The sequence below is a fragment of the Lactuca sativa genome, chromosome 1 (genome assembly GCF_002870075.4).
Source record: "Lactuca sativa cultivar Salinas chromosome 1, Lsat_Salinas_v11, whole genome shotgun sequence".
NCBI classification, from domain to species: domain Eukaryota; kingdom Viridiplantae; phylum Streptophyta; class Magnoliopsida; order Asterales; family Asteraceae; genus Lactuca; species Lactuca sativa.
In genome coordinates this window covers 28792440-28810456 of record NC_056623.2, presented here as the reverse complement: position 1 = coordinate 28810456, position 18017 = coordinate 28792440, and the positions used below count along the sequence as shown (strand labels likewise).

General features: G+C 44.8%; 1 protein-coding gene and 1 non-coding gene across 2 annotated transcripts; one reads left to right on the top strand and one right to left on the bottom strand.

The window, feature by feature from the left end:
- The first annotated feature begins 11463 nt into the window (after positions 1–11463).
- Positions 11464–12801, top strand: LOC111894841 (uncharacterized). The gene has a single exon (XM_023890934.1). The coding sequence runs from the start codon at positions 11464–11466 to the stop codon at positions 12799–12801; it is 1338 nt and encodes a 445-aa protein (XP_023746702.1).
- On the bottom strand, positions 11848–11954 carry LOC111894880 (small nucleolar RNA R71). The gene has a single exon (XR_002851343.1). It is a non-coding gene; the product is annotated as a small nucleolar RNA R71 (small nucleolar RNA).
- Positions 12802–18017: the final 5216 nt, after the last annotated feature.

The following is an 18017-nucleotide window of genomic DNA, read 5'->3' as shown; positions in this document are numbered from 1 at the left end:
TTTCCAACAATCGTGCCACTTGAATGGTTTTCAGACTTCCTCAAGGTAAAATTACAAAGCTTCTTGAAGTATTTCTTCGTCACCTTGGCCGCTTCTTCGTTGGATTTTTAGGTTGTTGTACAACCCGTTTATTTTTTAAACCCCCATTGCTATTTCTCGAAACTTCGAATTCATTTGGTATTTCATACGATAGTCGCCACCTTTTCCTAGCTCCTCCCGAAACCGGTCTAAAATGCGAAGCCAAAAATGATCTCCCGGATGTGCATTTCCCGTCTTCGAATCCTCAGAAATGTCAACCCAATCTGTAACATCCGGATTCTCAGGTATCTTGTTTTAATTATTTTCGTTAAATTTTATAGAGGGACTCGGTGAGTAGGCGCTCAGACTCGCCGAGGGGAATCGCGCATTGCCAACCTGGATTAATGAGTGGACTCGGCGAGTCCGCGCTGTTAACTGAAGCCCTAATTTTCGGGGCTTGTGCCCTATTTAAAGGCCCTTATAGTCGTCATTTGCGGCCACCTTGTTCCAGAGAAACCCTAGAGAGAGAGAGAGAGAGGAAGGGCTTGAGTGCAAGAAAGGGCTTATAATCTTCATTTTTTGGGTGATTTTGCTAGAGAAAGAAGAGAAGATCCATCTTAAGCGAGAAGGGAGCTTGGATTGGAGCTGTTCATCTTGAGAGTTCACCTTTTGAGGTATAATTCCTTCTATTTCGTGTTGATATGATAGATTCCATGATTTTAGGGTTTTTATCTCCCCTTTTTATGAGATCTAGGGAGTATGAGGTCTTCTTTGTGTTGATGATATCAGATCTGGGCCTTGAGAGGTCCATAGAGTCACTACCCTCTAGCTTTTTGCAAGCAAGTAAGAAATTGGAGACTAGGTTGCCATTTCTAGAGTTATTTCTCCATTTGAGGCTTGATATGGGTTGCATGCACGTAAAGGTTGCACCTTTACGTGACTTTTGAGTGTTAGAAGGATGGATCTAATGCTTGGTGAAGCAGATCTAGCCTCAAGAGATCTTTTGAGAGTTTTCATGGGAGAAACTCGCCGAGTCCATAAGAGACTCGACGAGTCGAGTCAGGTTGCCCCGAGACTCGCGACCTGTGACGACCCGGGGAGTATAGGGTTGACTCAGCGAGTCAAGAGAGGACCAAGGGCGAAGAGGGCAGGAGTGTACTCGCCGAGTCACCCTAGTGCACTCGGCGAGTCCGGTCAATGTTGACCGTTGACTTTGTTGACTATTAGGGTTTAGTCAGTGGTTGGACTTATGAGTCACTAACGGGGTAAGATGGTCTTTTACCCTTCTTAGAGGATTTATAGAGAGGGGATGGCCTAGCCTTTAGAAGTTGTATTAATTAGAGTAACTATTTTGTGAATAGGCGAAGGCTAGTGCAGTATTTCAGAGTTCGAGGTTTACCGAGTTACCCGAGGTGAGTCTTCTCACCATACTTTACCTAGAGTGGTAATTAGAGTTATGAGATAGAGTATTTGTATGTTCTTGCATGATGTGATTTCTATGTGCTTTATGCTATGTATGTTACAGAGTTTACAGAGTTAGGACCGGAAGGTCCACAGAGTTAGGGCCAGAGGGCCCACAGAGTTATGGGATTGGAGGGTCCCACAGAGACACATTGACTAGAGGGTCCAACAGAGTTATAGCCTTGAGGGGCTAATATGTGTTGTGTGTGGTATTTTGGGGAACTCACTAAGCATTTATGCTTACAGTGTTGTGTTATGTGTTTCAGGTACCAGTGAGGATCACGGGAAGGCGTCAGCTTGATCGTTACACACATGAGGAGTTTTTATATTTTGATCTTGGGATGTGATGTTATGTTTTGAATATGTGATACAATGGTGTTTTTATAACGATTATGAATGAAAATGTGTTTTATAAAATGTGAAAAATTATTTTGAAAATTTGAGTGTTACAAGTTGGTATCAGAGCCTTGGTTTGAGGGATTCGGGTACACCTTCGAGCGTATCTGAACTCAAACTGAGTATTTGGGAGATTTTCAAAATAAAATTTACAAAATTTTCTCAAGAGTAAAAAGTTTTTGAAAGAGCAGAGCCAAGCAGTGTGTACAATCAGCCAGTGCCCGAACGGTGATTTCCCAAAATACCCTTAAATTATGAGTTATGAGATATGTTATGATATGATATGCATGCTAGATTAGGCTAGGTATTCTTATTAGGACTAGAGTGGCCTGATTTGTGATGTCTTAGCCTAGGGATTTTGTTGCTAGGAGAAGCTTGAGAGTGAATAGATAGCAACGAGGAGCTTATGAGAGATCTGCTTGAGAGTAAACTGTGCATAGAGAGAGAGTAGAGTACTTGGGATTTGGGATCCTAGGAGGAGGACTTGGGGTGAATATTGATGCGGTGTGGAAGGTAGTATTGGGCCCGTACTACCGAAAGCACCGGATCAGTGCGCAACCGAAGTAAAAATCCTTAGGGTACTAGGGATCAAGTAGGATTGGGATATCGAGTGTGTGTACACTCGAGCGAGTCTCTGATATTTTGTGTTATATTTCAGAGAGACATCATGGTGGGGACACGCCACAGACCAGGGTCTAGTGAGGGGGGGCGTGAGCGATGAGGAGCTCTGCCGGATGATTCATGATAAGGTGGCTGCTGCCATCTGTGCTGAGATTCTAGAGATGTCCGGGTCTATTAAGATCACCCTGATCGAGACTCTTGATGAGCGTTATGTTGCTCTTACTGATGTTGCATCCACTGCAGCCGTTGCTACTGCCAGGCCACAGGGGGGTGACGCGTTGTTGTACCAGGAATTCAGCAACCCGAAGCCACCAGAGTTTGATGGGACTCAGGATCCGATAGCTGCGATGAGGTGGATCTCTGACATTGAGGGGTGCTTCTGCACATGTTCATGTCCGGAGCATCTGAGGGTTCGGTTCGCGCTGTACTAGCTTCGCTTGGGGGTGAAGGAATGGTGGAAGTTTGTGACAGCGCACTATTCTTCTACAGAGCTTGCTGCGGTGACCTGGGAGAGGTTCACCGCTATGTTTTGTGATGAGTACGTTCCCCCGGTAGAAAGGGAGAGATTGGACCAGGAGTTCTTGACCCTCAAGCAGGGTATGGAGTCTGTTACTGTGATCACCAGGATGTTTCATGAGAGGGCGATGTTCTGCCCTGAGCACGTGTCTTCTGAGCAGGCACGTATGAGCCGGTATTTGAGCATTTTCAGGAGAGATATCCGCGAGTTCGTGGCGAAATCGACGTACCGGACATTTTTCCGAGCTTTAGGCAAATGCCCAGAAAAAGGAGATTGAGCTAGAGACTCAGGCCAGGGAGGAGGCGAAGTCTCAAGGGAGGGAACGGCGACCGGCGCAGTCCCAGCCGGCCGCCAAGCGGACTAAGCCCGCTGATTCGAGATCTGGGAACCAGAAGGGCCGCACTTGTGGCAAGTGCGACAAGAGTCATGAGGGGGTGTGCAGAGCAGGGTCTTGCCACAATTGTGGCAAGGAGAGGCATATGGCCAAGGATTGCCCCAAGGGGTTTGCAGTGTGTTTTCACTGCACCCAGACTAGACACCGGAAGGTCGAGTGTCCGCAGTTGCGAAGGTCAGCTCAGGGAGCTTCTCAGGGTTCTGTCCCTGCTGTTTTTCGAGCTACAGAGAGTCGGCCGGTGAAGGTCGAGGCGCCGAAGGGTCGCGGGAGAGCCTTCCATTTGACAACGGAGGAGGTTCGCGCAGCACCCGATGTTGTGGTTGGTATGTATTCTTTCTTATGTTTATTCTGAGTTTGTGGTGTTATGCTTATATTGTGATATGCGTAGGTACGTTTCTTGTGTGTTCTGTGCCTGCTTTGGTGTTATTTGACTCGGGTGCGAGTTGGTCGTTTGGGTCGTTAGCCTTTAGTCAACACATCAGTATTTGTCGTGAGGCGTTGAGTCGACCTTTGTGAGTTTCCATAGCTGACGAGAGAGCAGTGTATGCCACTGATGTGATTCGAGGATGTGTACTCGAGATATTCGACGTAGGGCTTCCGATTGATTTGGTCCCGATTGCTATGAGAGATGTTTGTGTCATCATGGGCATGGACTGGTTGAGCAGATTTGGAATGGTTATCGACTGCGAGCAGCAGCTGGTGACCATATGAGACCCTAGTGGGGGAGTTCTTACAGTTTATGGAGAAGGTACCCGTCCTGGGTTGGCGTTTTGTTCAGCCGCGAGGGCGAGGTAGAGTCTACAACAGGGATGTCGTGGGTATGTGGCTTATGTTATGGATTCGAGGGTAGGTGCAGAGAGACCGAGGTCGGTCGATGAGGTCCCGATAGTGCGTGAGTTCCCGGATGTTTTCCCCGAGGAGCTGCCGGGTATGCCTCCCGAGAGGCAAGTGGAATTCTGTATCGATTTGGTTCCGGGGGCGGCGCCTATCACCAAGGCGCCCTATCGCCTTGCACCTCCAGAGATGTAGGAGTTATCCTCGCAGCTCCAGGAGCTGCTGGGAAAGGGGTTTATACGGCCTAGTAGCTCGCCGTGGGGAGCACCGATCCTTTTTGTCAAGAAAAAGGATGGTTCACACCGGATGTGCATTGATTACCAGGAGTTGAACAAGCTGACGGTCATGAACCGTTACCCCTTACCGAGGATCGACGATTTGTTTGATCAGTTGCAGGGAGCGTCTTGGTTCTCCAAGATTGATTTGAGGTCTGGATATCATCAGATGAGGGTGCGTGATGAGGATATCCAAAAGACAGCGTTTAGGACTCGTTATGGGCATTACGAGTTCGTGGTGATGCCTTTCGGGCTCTCCAATGCACCGGCGGCGTTCATGGATCTCATGAGCAGGGTGTGCAGGCCGATGTTGGATCGTTCGGTGAGCGTGTTAATTGATGATATATTGGTGTATTCGAGGTCTAGAGAGCAGCACGGGGAGCATTTGAGGGAGATCCTCGGAGTTTTGAGATCGGAGAGGCTTTACGCCAAATTCTCCAAGTGTGATTTCTGGTTACGAGAGGTCCAGTTTCTAGGGCACCTCGTCAACCAGAACGGGATATTGGTCGATCCAGCCAAGATTGAGGCGGTGATGAGTTGGGAAGTGCCGAGATCCCCTTCAGAGATCAGGAGTTTCCTGGGGTTGGCCGGATATTATCGGAGATTCATACAGGTTTTCTCCAGGATTGCGGTTCCTCTCACCAGGCTAACCCTGAAGGGTGTGGCTTTCAGTTGGGGCCCAGAGTAGCAAACCTCATTCGAGACACTTTGCCAGAGATTGTGCGAAGCCCCAGTGTTGGGCCTTCTGGAGGGAATGGAGGACTTTGTGGTATATTGTGACGCATCAATATCGGGACTGGGTGCGGTGCTAATGCAGAGGGGGCATGTGATAGCATACGCATCGAGGCACCTGAAGCCTCATGAGACGAGGTATCCTACGCACGATCTGGAGTTGGGGGCTGTGGTGTTCGCCCTCAAGATCTGGCGTCACTATTTGTATGGGGTTTGGTGTACCATATACACGGACCACAAGAGCTTGAAGTATCTGATGGACCAACCCAACCTGAACATGCGTCAGAGGAGATGGTTGGATGTGGTAAAGGATTATGAGTGCAAGATCCTGTACCACCCGGACAAGGCTAACGTGGTAGCCGATGCTCTGAGTCGTAGGGCAGAGAGTGCCCCTTTGCAAGATGTATGTATGAGGTTGACAGTGATGACTCTGGTGTTGGACACCATTCGGGAGGCCTAGGTGGAGGCCATGAGACCGGATAACCGCAAGCGAGAGCGGGTGATTGGGCAGATATCAGAGTTCATTGCCGATATCTGGGGGCTTATGACATTCCAGGGCCGAATTTGGGTGCCATTTGAGGGTGGGGCACGTGCTATTTTGATGGAGGAGGCGCACATGTCGAAGTTTTCGATCCATCACGGGGCCACTAAGATGTATTTGGACCTGAAAAGAGATTATTGGTGGCCCTGTATGAAGAGGGATGTGGCTTGGTTTGTAGAGAGGTGCTTGCCCTGTCGCAGGGTTAAGGCTGAGCACCAGTGTCAGCATGGCAAGTTGCAGCCGCTTGAGGTTCCCCAATGGAAGTGGGAACATATCTCCATGGATTTTATCACCAAATTGCCGAGGACCGCGAGAGGCGTCAATGCAATTTGGGTGATAGTCGATCGGCTGATGAAGAGCGCTCATGTTATTGCTATCAGTGAGAGCTCTTTCGTAGAGAGGCTGACAGAAGTGTATGTGAGAGAGGTGGTATCGCGGCATGGTGTGCCGATCTCGATTGTGTCGGATCAAGATGTGCATTTCACTTCCAGGTTCTAGAAGAAATTCCATGAGGAGTTGGGTACTAGGCTGCATTTCAGTACCGCATACCACCCGCAGACGGACGGTCAGAGTGAGCGGACGATTCAGACGCTCGAGGACATGCTTCGAGCATGTGTGTTGGACTTCGGAGGGAGTTGGGGTACGTATCTGCCTTTGGCCGAGTTTTCTTATAACAACATCCACCATTCAAGCATTTGTATGTCTCCTTTTGAGTTATTGTATGGGAGGAGGTGTCGGACTCCCATTTGTTGGGGAAAGGTAGGGCAGCGAGTGATGGGCAACACTGAGATAGTGCTCCAGACTTCAGAGCAGATACAGCAGGTGAGACAGAGATTGCTAACAGCCCAGAGTCGCCAGAAGAGTTACGCGGATAGGCGTGGATCCAAGCTCGAGTTCCGAGTTAAAGGTTTTGTACTCCTGAATGTGTCTCCTTGGAAAGGGGTGATCCGATTCAGGAAAAGGGGCAAGTTGGGGCCCCGGTACATTGGACCGTTCAGGGTTACTGCGAGGGTGGGCAGGGTAACATATCGATTGGAGCTACCTGCGGATTTGAGCCAGATTCATGATACTTTCCACGTGTCTCAACTGAGGAAGTGCATAGTCGATGAGTCGAAAGTGGTACCATTGGAGGATATCCAGGTGGATGCGGGTCTTAATTATATTGAGAGGCCGATCGCGATCTTGGACCAGAAGGTCAAGATTCTGAGGAACAAGGAGTTGTCACTGGTTCAGGTCCAGTGGCAGCACCGGAAGGGGTCCGAGCTGACTTGGGAGCCGGAGTCAGAGATGCGGGAGCAGCATCCGAAATTGTTTATCGAGCAGGACTTCGAGGGCGAAGACTGATTCTAGTGGGGGAGAATTGTAACATCCGAATTCCCAGGTATCTTGTTTTAAGTATTTTCGTTAAATTTTATAGAAGGACCCGAAGAGTAGGCGCTCAGACTCGCCGAGTGGAATCACGCATTGCCAGCCTGGATTAATGAGTGGACTCGGCGGGTCCGTACTGTTAAATGAAGCCCTAATTTTCGGGGCTTATGCCCTATTTAAAGGCCCTTATGGCCATCATTTGCGGCCACGTTGTTCAAGAGAAACCCTAGAGAGAGAGAGGAAGGGCTTGAGTGCAAGAAAGGGCTTATGATCTTCATTTTTGGGGTTATTTTGCTAGAGAAAGAAGAGAGGATCCATCTAAAGCGAGAAGGGAGCTTGGATTGGAGCTGTTCATCTTGAAAGTTCACCTTTGGAGGTATAATTCCTTCTATTTCGTGTTGATATGATAGATTCCATGATTTTAGGGTTTTTATCTCCCCTTTTTATGAGATCTAGGGAGTATGAGGTCTCCTTTGTGTTGATGATATCAGATCTAGGCCTTAAGAGGTCCATAGAGTCACTACCCTCTAGCTTCTTGCAAGCAAGTAAGAAATTGGAGACTAGGTTGCCATTTCTAGAGTTATTTCTCCGTTTGAGGCTTGATATGGGTTGCATGCACGTAAAGGTTACACCTTTACGTGACTTTTGAGTGTTATAAGGATGGATCTACTGCTTGGTGAAGCAGATCTAGTCTCAAGAGATCTTTTGAGAGTTTTCATGGGAGAAACTTGCCGAGTCCATAAGAGACTCGACGAGTCGAGTCAGGTTGCCCCGAGACTCGCGACCTGTGACGACCCAAGGAGTATAGGGTTGAATCAACGAGTCAAGAGAGGACCTAGGGCGCAGAGGGCAGGAGTGTACTCGCCGAGTCACCCTAGTGCACTCGGCGAGTCCGGTCAATGTTGACCGTTGACTTTGTTGACTATTAGGGTTTAGTCAGTGGTTGGACTTATGAGTCACTAACGGGGTAAGATGGTCTTTTACCCTTCTTAGAGGATTTATAGAGAGGGGCTGGCCTAGCCTTTAGAAGTTGTATTAATTAGAGTAACTATTTTGTGAATAGGCGAAGGCTAGTACAATATTTCAGTGTTCGAGGTTTACCGAGTTACCCGAGGTGAGTCTTCTCACTATACTTTAACTAGAGTGGTAATTAGAGTTATGAGACAAAGTATTTGTATGTTCTTGCATGATGTGATTTCTATGTGCTTTATGCTATGTATGTTACAGAGTTAGGACCGGAAGGTCCATAGAGTTAGGGCCAGAGGGCCACAAAGGTATGGAACTGGAGGGTCCCACTGAGACACATTGACTAGAGGGTCCAACAGAGTTATAGCCTCGAGTGGCTAATATGTGTTGTGTGTGGTATTTTGGGGAACTCACTAAGCATTTATGCTTACAGTGTTGTGTTATATGTTTCGGGTACCAGTGAGGATCACGAGAAGGCGCCAGCTTGATCGTTACACACATGAGGAGTTTTTATATTTTGATCTTGGGATGTGATGTTATGTTTTGAATATGTGATACAATGGTGTTTTTATAACGATTATGAATGAAAATGTGTTTTATAAAATGTGAAAAATTATTTTGAAAGTTTGAGTGTTACGCATTCTTTTACCAAAACTAGATCTTATTGTGGAAGCCATGGTATCGGCCTTTGTCTTCCTGGTTGTGCGACACCCTCGCGCGCTTATTGTTTTCCTTTGCGTCGTTGTGGGGGTGGTGTGAGTTGAGTTTCGCGAACCATCTCTTTTTCCGAGTCATTCAACTCATCAACAAGTTGGAACTGTTGTTGGGATTGGGTTTGAGTTTGAGTTTGGGTAAAAAAAAAGTGAGTTACATGAAGAAAAAAAAAAGAGAGAGAGAATTACAAGAAAAGTTTGAAGAATTTTGGAGCAATCAAGTAAAGATCACAAGATCAAAATTCTACAAAAGTTCAAAAGTTGAAGATACCGAAAAATCAAAAGACGGTGAATTTAAGGAAATTAAAGTCAAATTATCAAGAGTGAAGAATTCCAAAAAGTTGTATGAGGGTATCGAGAATTGTAATTTTCTAGTTTATGTATGCTTGGGTTGCTCAACCAAAAATACCTTGAGGTTAGGAGGTTTTTTGCGGATGGATTCGGAGGGATGCATAAAATGAGCATTGTTCGAAAGAAGTGGGCGAGTGTTTATGAGGATTGTTAGTATGTAGAATTGAGAGGGTCCTTAGGAAAAACTTTAGACATAAATGCATGCGTTGCGGTCTTGACATAATGGCTGGGTTAGATTAGGATTGTCTTATATGATATCAGTGTGCTAAAATCCAGTTTTCCTTGGGGGCAAGCAAAAGCCAAGTGTGGGGTATTTTGATATGGGCTTATTTAGTCATAAAAATCATTCGTTATCTTATTAATTATTATTGATTTTATATCAATTTATGGACAAAAGATACTTAATATTGTTCAAATTATATTTTCAGTCCAAAAGAGAAGCTCGGAAGCAAAAGGAAGCAGGAGATACGATTGAAAGCTCGGGAATGGAACAAAGAAGAAAAATGCCAAAAACAAGAAGGACTCGGCGAGTAGGGACGGCTACTCGACGAGTCGTGTCGAAGATTCGCGATCCTCTAGAAGTCCTTGCCGTACACGGATTTTAAGTGACGGGCTCGTCGAGTCAGTCACTGGACTCGACGAGTCACCTCTGTTTCCAGAATACTATAAATAGGGACTTGGAGATCAAAATTAGGGACTTCTCTGGAACCCTAGGAGGCCAATTTACAATTGAAGGTGCTATTAGGTCGTGAGAAGCAGAGGAATCAACCCTACATTCAATCTTGAAGAGAATTAAGGCAACTTTAGTTTATTCTTAGTAATCTTTTGATTTGAATCATGTTTAAACTCTTTAAATTCGTTTTTGAGCTTAAGTTTACTGCAATTATGAACTAAACCCTTATTCTTCTGTTTAGGGTAGATGATTTTGTGAACATGGATTGATTTTATGGTTAGGAATAATTTTAATTGGTGATTATGTTTTGTTAAGCTTATTGAAGAACCTTATATGTTAATAATAACTATTCTTCTGTTAATAAATCAGTAATTAAGCTGTATGAACATCTTTTAGTTATTAATTTCATATGATTTATGTGACCACATAGTTGTATGTTTAGGAATAACGAACGTGAAACTAGAATTAACTAGAAGATAGGTAAGTTAATGTGTGAGCTTGCATGACGAACCATCAGCAATAGGTTAATTGAATGACCAACTTAATTAACCACTACAAGTATTACTTAACTCAAATCAATATCTAGGAAATTCATTAATTTAGACAACTGGCCATTGCTTGAATTAATCTGTTTTCTAAGGATTAGTAATAACGAATGTGAACCTAATTACCTCAATCGGTAACTAATGAAGAATTAATCCGAAACATTCACTATAAAATTGTCCATGGGATCAAATGAGTCGAACCTAAACAGAAGTCCTCTTAATTATTGAATTTAGCGGTAATAACTTGTTTTAACTGCTAGTTAGTTAAATTGTGTGTTAGTTAGTTTATTTAAGTTTTCTAGTCTTGCAAAACTAGAGAAAACCTTTCATTTTATTACTTGTTTTTTAGATAATATTAGCTATTAGTTTAAATTTTCCGTTTCCTGAGTTCAATACCCTACTTATTTAGCTACACCACAATTGATAGGTCCACTGCCTTTGTGTGTTAATTTTATAATTAAAAGTAGGTTTAAAATTAGTTGAGTTCACACACATCAAGTTTTTGGCGCCGTTGCCGGGGAACGGTTCAAAAAATTAACTAATTTCTAGTTTTATCGATCCTTTGTGTGAGATTTATCTTGCACAAAGTTATTTCTTAGGTAACTTAGTAATTAGGATAAGTTTTAATAATTTTATGTTTTTAGAAGTTAGTAAGTATTTTTTTTTGCTCTGAACTTGCCAAGTGCAATCGAAGCGACTCGGCGAGTCCATCGTTGTTTCACAGTTTCGTCTTTTATTTTATTTTTGTTCCTTTTACGCGTTTTTCTTGCTTTGTTTGTAGGCATTACATGACCAGAGGATGCAACACACCCTTGGTTCCTCCATACGAAGACCCAGAGTCCGCTTTAAGGAAAAACAAAGGTAAGGAGGTTGAAAGCTCTAATACACCTAAGAATTCACCTTTGAAGAATATCAGACATGTTTTCAACAAGAATAATAATAGTAAATCAGGAGGATCCAACATTTCTTTGGCGAACGAAGACCCAATCAAGGAGGACATCGAGTACGAATCCGAAACCGAGGAAGAGAGCGACTTTTAAGGCGAACTAGCTAACCCCATGACTAACATCGATGAAGTTCCCATGGGAGAATGGAAGAAGAAGATGCGTGAAGACACCGGTCTGGGGCTCGTGCAACCCGCGATTCCCACAAACGCCAAATTTGAACTCAAAGGCCACATACTCGCCCAACTTAAGGAGATTCCATTCTATGGAAAAGATCACGAAGACGCGTACAAGCACCTAGAAGAGGTCAGCGACATAGCCGACTACTTTAATTTTCCTAATGTGGCCCGCGATACCGTTTTGCTTCATATGCTTCCCGTCACGTTCAAAGGTGCTGCAAAGGATTGGCTCAAGTCAGTTCCTCTCGGATCCATCACTACATGGGCTAAGATGAAAGAAGAATTTATTGACCAGTTTTGCCCACCTTCGAAGATAGACAAGTTGAAGAAAGTTGTTGCCAACTTTGAACAACAAGCCGGAGAGTCCCTTTATGAGGCATGGGAGAGATACAAGGGCCTACTAAGGAATTGCCCACATCATGATCTAAACATTCAACAAGAAGTCTCCATTTTCTATGATGGAGTCAATGTAACAACTAGGCAGCTCCTTGACTCGCAAGGACCCATCACAAAGAAGGCACCCCCGGTGATCAAAGAGCTAATTGAAGAATTCTATAAGCACTATAGAGAATACCATAACCCAAGGAATGATTTGACTCGAGGGGCGGTAAATTCCATTACCGATGACATGGCAACAATGATGGCAAAGTTGGAAAGCATGGACCAAAGAATGACTAAGATGGACCAATCCATCCATGCTATTAGGGTGGGATGTGAAAACTGTAGAGGTCCTCACCTTACAAAAGATTGTGATCTTGATGAGAATGGGAACCGGAAGGTACAAGTGTGCTATTCAAGTGGTAATAGGTTTGATGATAATTGGCAAAAACCGAAGAAAGAATGGCTACCATATGATGAGTACAAAAAGACAAGGGAAGAAAAATATAAGCAAAAAGATAGAGGTTTTTACCAAAAGGATGAACTGGTACATGAAAAGAAATCAGATTTAGAAGACATGCTTACAAGATTCGTGACCGCATCCGAGAAAAGACACAATGATACCGATGCTACACTTAAAGATCAACGAAATATGTTGAGAGAACACCAACTTATGATGAAAGATCAACAAGCTTTTCTTAGGAATCAGCAAGCATCTATTCTCAACATAAAAAAGCAGCTGGGGAAACTTGCACAACAAGTGAATGAGAGAAGACCGGGTGGACTTCCGAGCAATACCGAAAGTAACCCAAAAGGTGCACATATAAATGTTGTCACAACTAGGAGTGGGAAGATTATAACCCCTTCTGACTCCTATTCAGCAAGAAGATCCTAAACTGGTGCAAGAGGATAAAAAAGAACATGCAGAATCACAGAATCCCGACCTGACTCGACGAGTGCCCCAGCTGAGCAGAAAAACCAACCCCCGGTTAAGCCATATCAGCCTCCACTTCCCTTTCTGGCTTGAGCTAGATAAGAAAAAAATGAAGCTGACTACCAGAAGTTTCTAGAACACATAAAGGCTCTCCAGATTAATATGCCATTCATAGAGGCAGTTGCACAAATGCCGAAATATGCCAAATTCCTCAAGGGGCTTCTAACTAATAGAAAGAAGATGGAAGAAGTAAAGAAAGTGGTCCTAAATGAGAATTGTTCAGCTGCCATGTTGAACAAACTACCTAAGAAGAAAGGTGATCCGGGAAGCTTAACATTACCTTGCCAATTTGGGAACTTGGCTACCATTTATGCATTGGTTGATTCGGGGGCAAGTGTAAATCTCATGCCATACTCGTTTTTCAAAAAATTAGATCTTCCTGAGCCAAGGCTAATTTGAATGGCGATTCACCTAGCAAACAAAACGGTTACATTCCCAAGAGGAATATGTGAAGATCTATTGGTAAAGGTTGATAAGTTTGTGTTTCCTACAAAATAAAGTCAGTCACTCGATACTAGAAGGACACGATCTTATACAATAAAATTCAGTTTCAAAAGATGCGTTGTGACCCGGTCTAACTCTGTATTTAAAAAAAGAAGAGAAAAGAGTTTGGGCCAATAACCTAAAATGGGCTTAAACATCCCTATTTTGGGCTTCTTTCAAGTCTTTTCTTCTATGAGCTACTCCAACAACAAAAATATGGGCTAGTAATGCAAGAGAATTTTCGCTAGTCAGCTACTCAGCGCTTTCTTGCTGCGATTTGACCTAGCAAAATCCAGTTTAAGAAGATGTTTTGCGGTCCAGTTTAACTCACACCATTAAAAAAAGGATCTGGGCTAACGATTCAACATTTGGGTTCATCCATAAAAGGGCTGCGTGCCATTCTATTTTGGATTTCTCCCATACTTGATCATTTAGAATATCTCAACAATTAAATGAGCCACTTTAGCAAGACAAAATCAACAATTTAATGTTGGCGTGCCGCAAACTCCGCTCAACAGAATACACTTTCAGAATACGTGTTATGGCTCAGATTACTCGATTTTTTTTCAAAAAAAGGAGGGGGAAGAGTAGTACATCACTACTACTTGTGAAGCATTCTGAAATAACCCTCAACAATTGTGTTGCTCGGCTATCAGCAACTGTGTTGACCAACTTCAAGAAGTCTTGCTGCTCAACTCTCAACAGCCGCATTGCTTGGACCACAGCAGTCGTGTAGCTCGACCCTCACTGGCCATGTGACTCAGCTCAGCAGCTGCAAGGCCTAGTCATCAACAGTTATGTTGTATGACTCCCAGCAGTCGTGCTAATCGTGCTACCCAGTTTTTGTTAGTACTTGGGTCGCATAGCTTTTCTCAGTAGTTGTGTTGCCTAATTTCTTGCAACTATGCATCCATCGCTTCCATTCCTCGCTTCCTCTAAGAAAGGGGGGGGGGGGGTAGGGTTGGTACGAAACTATGTATAAGTGATTTTTATTCCCAAGGGGAAGAGTTAAAATACATGAAGAACTGACACTATGCATGATGGTTCATCCCCGAGGCGACATTGGTATTCCAGATTGAAAAAGTAGTCTCGTAGTTCGACCTTTAGAAGTCTCGCTGCTCATCTATCGCTACCATATCGATGCTCAGTTCTCAACGGCCATGTTGACCAGCTCTCAATGGCAGTCTCGCTACGCACCACTTGACAACAACTACATTATACAACTCTAAGTAGCATCGCTGCATAGCCCTCGACAGATAACCAAGACAGCGAGGCACCAATCATCACAACAACCAGTGGTGCAGCAAAGCATCAGGCGCCATTACACTTCAACACGAACTGGTCACCTGGGCTAGACACATAGATTATAGGATGCTATGCCCAATTCTTCAAGGTTCAGTACCCTCACCTCGAGTCGCCTGGCTTATCAGCCCGACTCCATTATAGCGGCAAGCTCCGCATGCGAGGTTCAGTACCCTCGCCTCGAGTCGCCTGGCTTCTCAGCCCGACTCCATTATAGCGACAAGCTCCACATACGAGGTTCAGCACCCTTGCCTTAAGTCACCTGGCTTCTCAGCCCGACTCCATTATAGCGGCATGCTCCGCATGCAAGGTTCAACACCCTTGCCTTGAGTCGCCTGACTTCTCAGCTCGACTCCATTAGCGGCAAGCTCCGCATGTGAGGTTCAGTACCCTCGCCTCGAGTCGCCTGGCTTCTCAGCCCAACTCCATTATAGCGGCAAGCTCCGCATGCGAGGTTCAACACCCTTGCCTTGAGTCGCCTGGCTTCTCAGCCCGACTCCATTATAGCGGCACGCTTCGCATGCAAGGTTCAGCACCCTTGCCTTGAGTCGCCTGACTTCTCAGCTCGAATCCATTAGCGGCAAGCTATGTATGCGAGGTTTAGTATCCTCACCTCGAGTCGCCTGGCTTCTCATCCTGACTCCATTATAGTGGCACGCTCCGCATGCAAGGTTCAACACCCTTGCCTTGAGTCGCCTGACTTCTCAGCTCGAATCCATTAACAACATGCTCTGCCAACTAGGCTCAAAGGCTCGCAACCTTTGCCTATATGAATCCACGCGATGATTTCCCGCGTGATGTACTTACGATCGCTGGCAGCCAAGCCCGATCTATTCCACGCGATGCTCTCCCGTGTGATGTATCTACGATCACTAGCAGCCAAGCCCGATCCATTCCGGGCGATGCTCTCCCGCGTAACATCTCCATGATCGTCGGTTGCTAAGCCCAAGCTATTCTCCTAAGTCGCGCACCATAAGTCGCGCATCACAAGCTTATTCGGCGACTAACACCATGATCTCGGTGCTTCCTCTCTCACAGTCATCATGGTTCTCTTGTGCTCGGACGATCGATGAAGTGTTATCCACATTAAAACCTGCTATAGTGAGGTTACTCTCCAGCAAGAAGGTCATCCTGACAGCGGCCCTGCTACCTACTACCTTTCAGCATCTCTGTTTCCCAGCTCTCGGAAACAGTCTTGCTGCGCAACCCATACCTCTGGCCTTACCGCTTATCCCTTAGCACCTCTGCTGTCTGGCTCTCGGCAACAATCTCACTTCATATTTCCTACATATAGCCTCACTGCCTGTTCCTCACGAATTCTGTTGTCTGGCTATCGACAATAGTCTCATTACGTGACCCTCGCTAGCAACCTAATCGCCCAGCTCTCGGAATCTCTGCCACTTATATTATGGTCAGCAACCTTACGGTTTATTGGTTCGACAACATAGTCTGACGCGGCTACCTACTTTACCCACATCAGACTGGGGGGAATCCAGCTAGGTGTAGCCCAAGCAAGAAATACCTCCAAGACGGTTATTAATGCAGACTATGTAGATGGTTATCAGTGACATTCCATTTGCGTGTAACTACAACAACATTTGTGCCGAATAACAGTTTTAGAGACTGTATGGCGAGGTTACGGTTCTTAGCTACCCCGATCCGACATTTTATCGACATCAGTGTCACGTAACACTCTCTAGCAGCCTCGGCCTGCATTATCGCAGCAACAGCTACGTTGCATCGCACATATCGACTCACACTCCTGTCAATGAAGGACTATCAAGTCAGCTCAAGCTACATAAGCAATGTTTGGCTCATCGCACAACCCCACGACTCTCGTGGGTGAGGTTTGGTCGTTCTCTCTATTATTTAATGTATTTGTGCGTTATCTAGTCCAATCCGATTGTCAGCAACCCAATAGCATCAGACTAGGGGGACTTGATGACACACAGTTTATATGACTAAGTCTAGTCCGATGTTATTGGCCGCGTACCAATAACATCAGACTGGGGGGACTTGATGATAGATGGTCCATTAGCATGGCTGAGACTGCCCAAGCGCGTTAGCTTGGCCTGGCGCGCTCCAGCCAACCCTGCCTGGCGTTCCCTTGCCAGCCGTGCTGGGGACTCTCCTGCCGGCCCGACCCTGACGCCTCCGGGCGACATTGCCCAGCTCCTTGCTAGTTGGGCCTGAATTGGGCTGGCCCAAGGCCTAACCTAATTCCCCTTGACCTAATTGTCTACTATAAATAGAATAGTGCCTCCTCTATGAAGGATGAGCTTTTCCCTTGGACCTTTTCCGTAGACCTTGGCCCCAGGACCTTTCCCTTGGGCTCTTCCCCCATGGCTCAGCCGCCACACTATACTCCGACCGAGTGGTTCAACCGCTACCCGCCGCCGTCAGCCACCATACACCACCACCAACACCAAGATGGTTCTCTCTAGCTATGGAGGACCATCTCAGATCTTCTAGTTGATCTAACTTGACCATCGGAGCCTGCTCCCGGGGCACAATCCCTGGGGCGGCTCTAATGAGCTTGTCTGTTTTGACCTCGCAGATCCGTCTCCGGTGCAGAAGCACTTCCTCAGAGCAGGTGGTCGGAGCCGATGTCGCATCAAGTACAATGAATCATGCATAACAATGTTATATCCCCTGGATCTATGGATGTAGTCTTTAAAAGAATTGACTTTACCATACAAAAGACTTACCAACGCAACTTGTTGCCCGTTTTCCTTCTTATTTGTTGTATGATGATAACTAAGATCTTTTAGTATATAAAATCATTTTTTGAACTTAAAAAGGATGATGAATGTTCCAAAAATGGAATATGGAACATATATACTCGAAATAGATCATATAATCTCTATATCTCTTAAAAAACACATCAAGCAAAGATATTATGTGTTTCTCAATTCGAATTAGGTCTGCAATTTGGATTTGTTTTGTTTTTGGATTATCCTACTTCTGAATTCGTGTATCCCAAACAATAGAGACGAAATACAAATTTCGGAAAGTATTTGAAAACACGATCCTAAAAATTATCCAAGTATACATCTTGTCATTCTCATTCCCTAAAACTAACAAATATATATATATATATATATATATATATATATATATATATATATATATATATATATATATATATATATATATATATATATATATATATATAATGTGTAAGATGGAATTAAGAAGTGAATATATTTTTTTTTCTTCTTTGGATAATAAGGGTCCATGAACCAACTTTGGAAATCAGTAAATCACACTTGTGTTTTATAATTTTTGTAAACCCCACATGAACCAACTTTGGAAATGGGTAAATCACACCC

What these genes read in the sequence shown, in the direction of transcription:
- LOC111894841 (XM_023890934.1), top strand. Translation starts at nt 11,464, where the DNA reads ATGACTAACATCGATGAAGTTCCCATGGGAGAATGGAAGAAGAAGATG.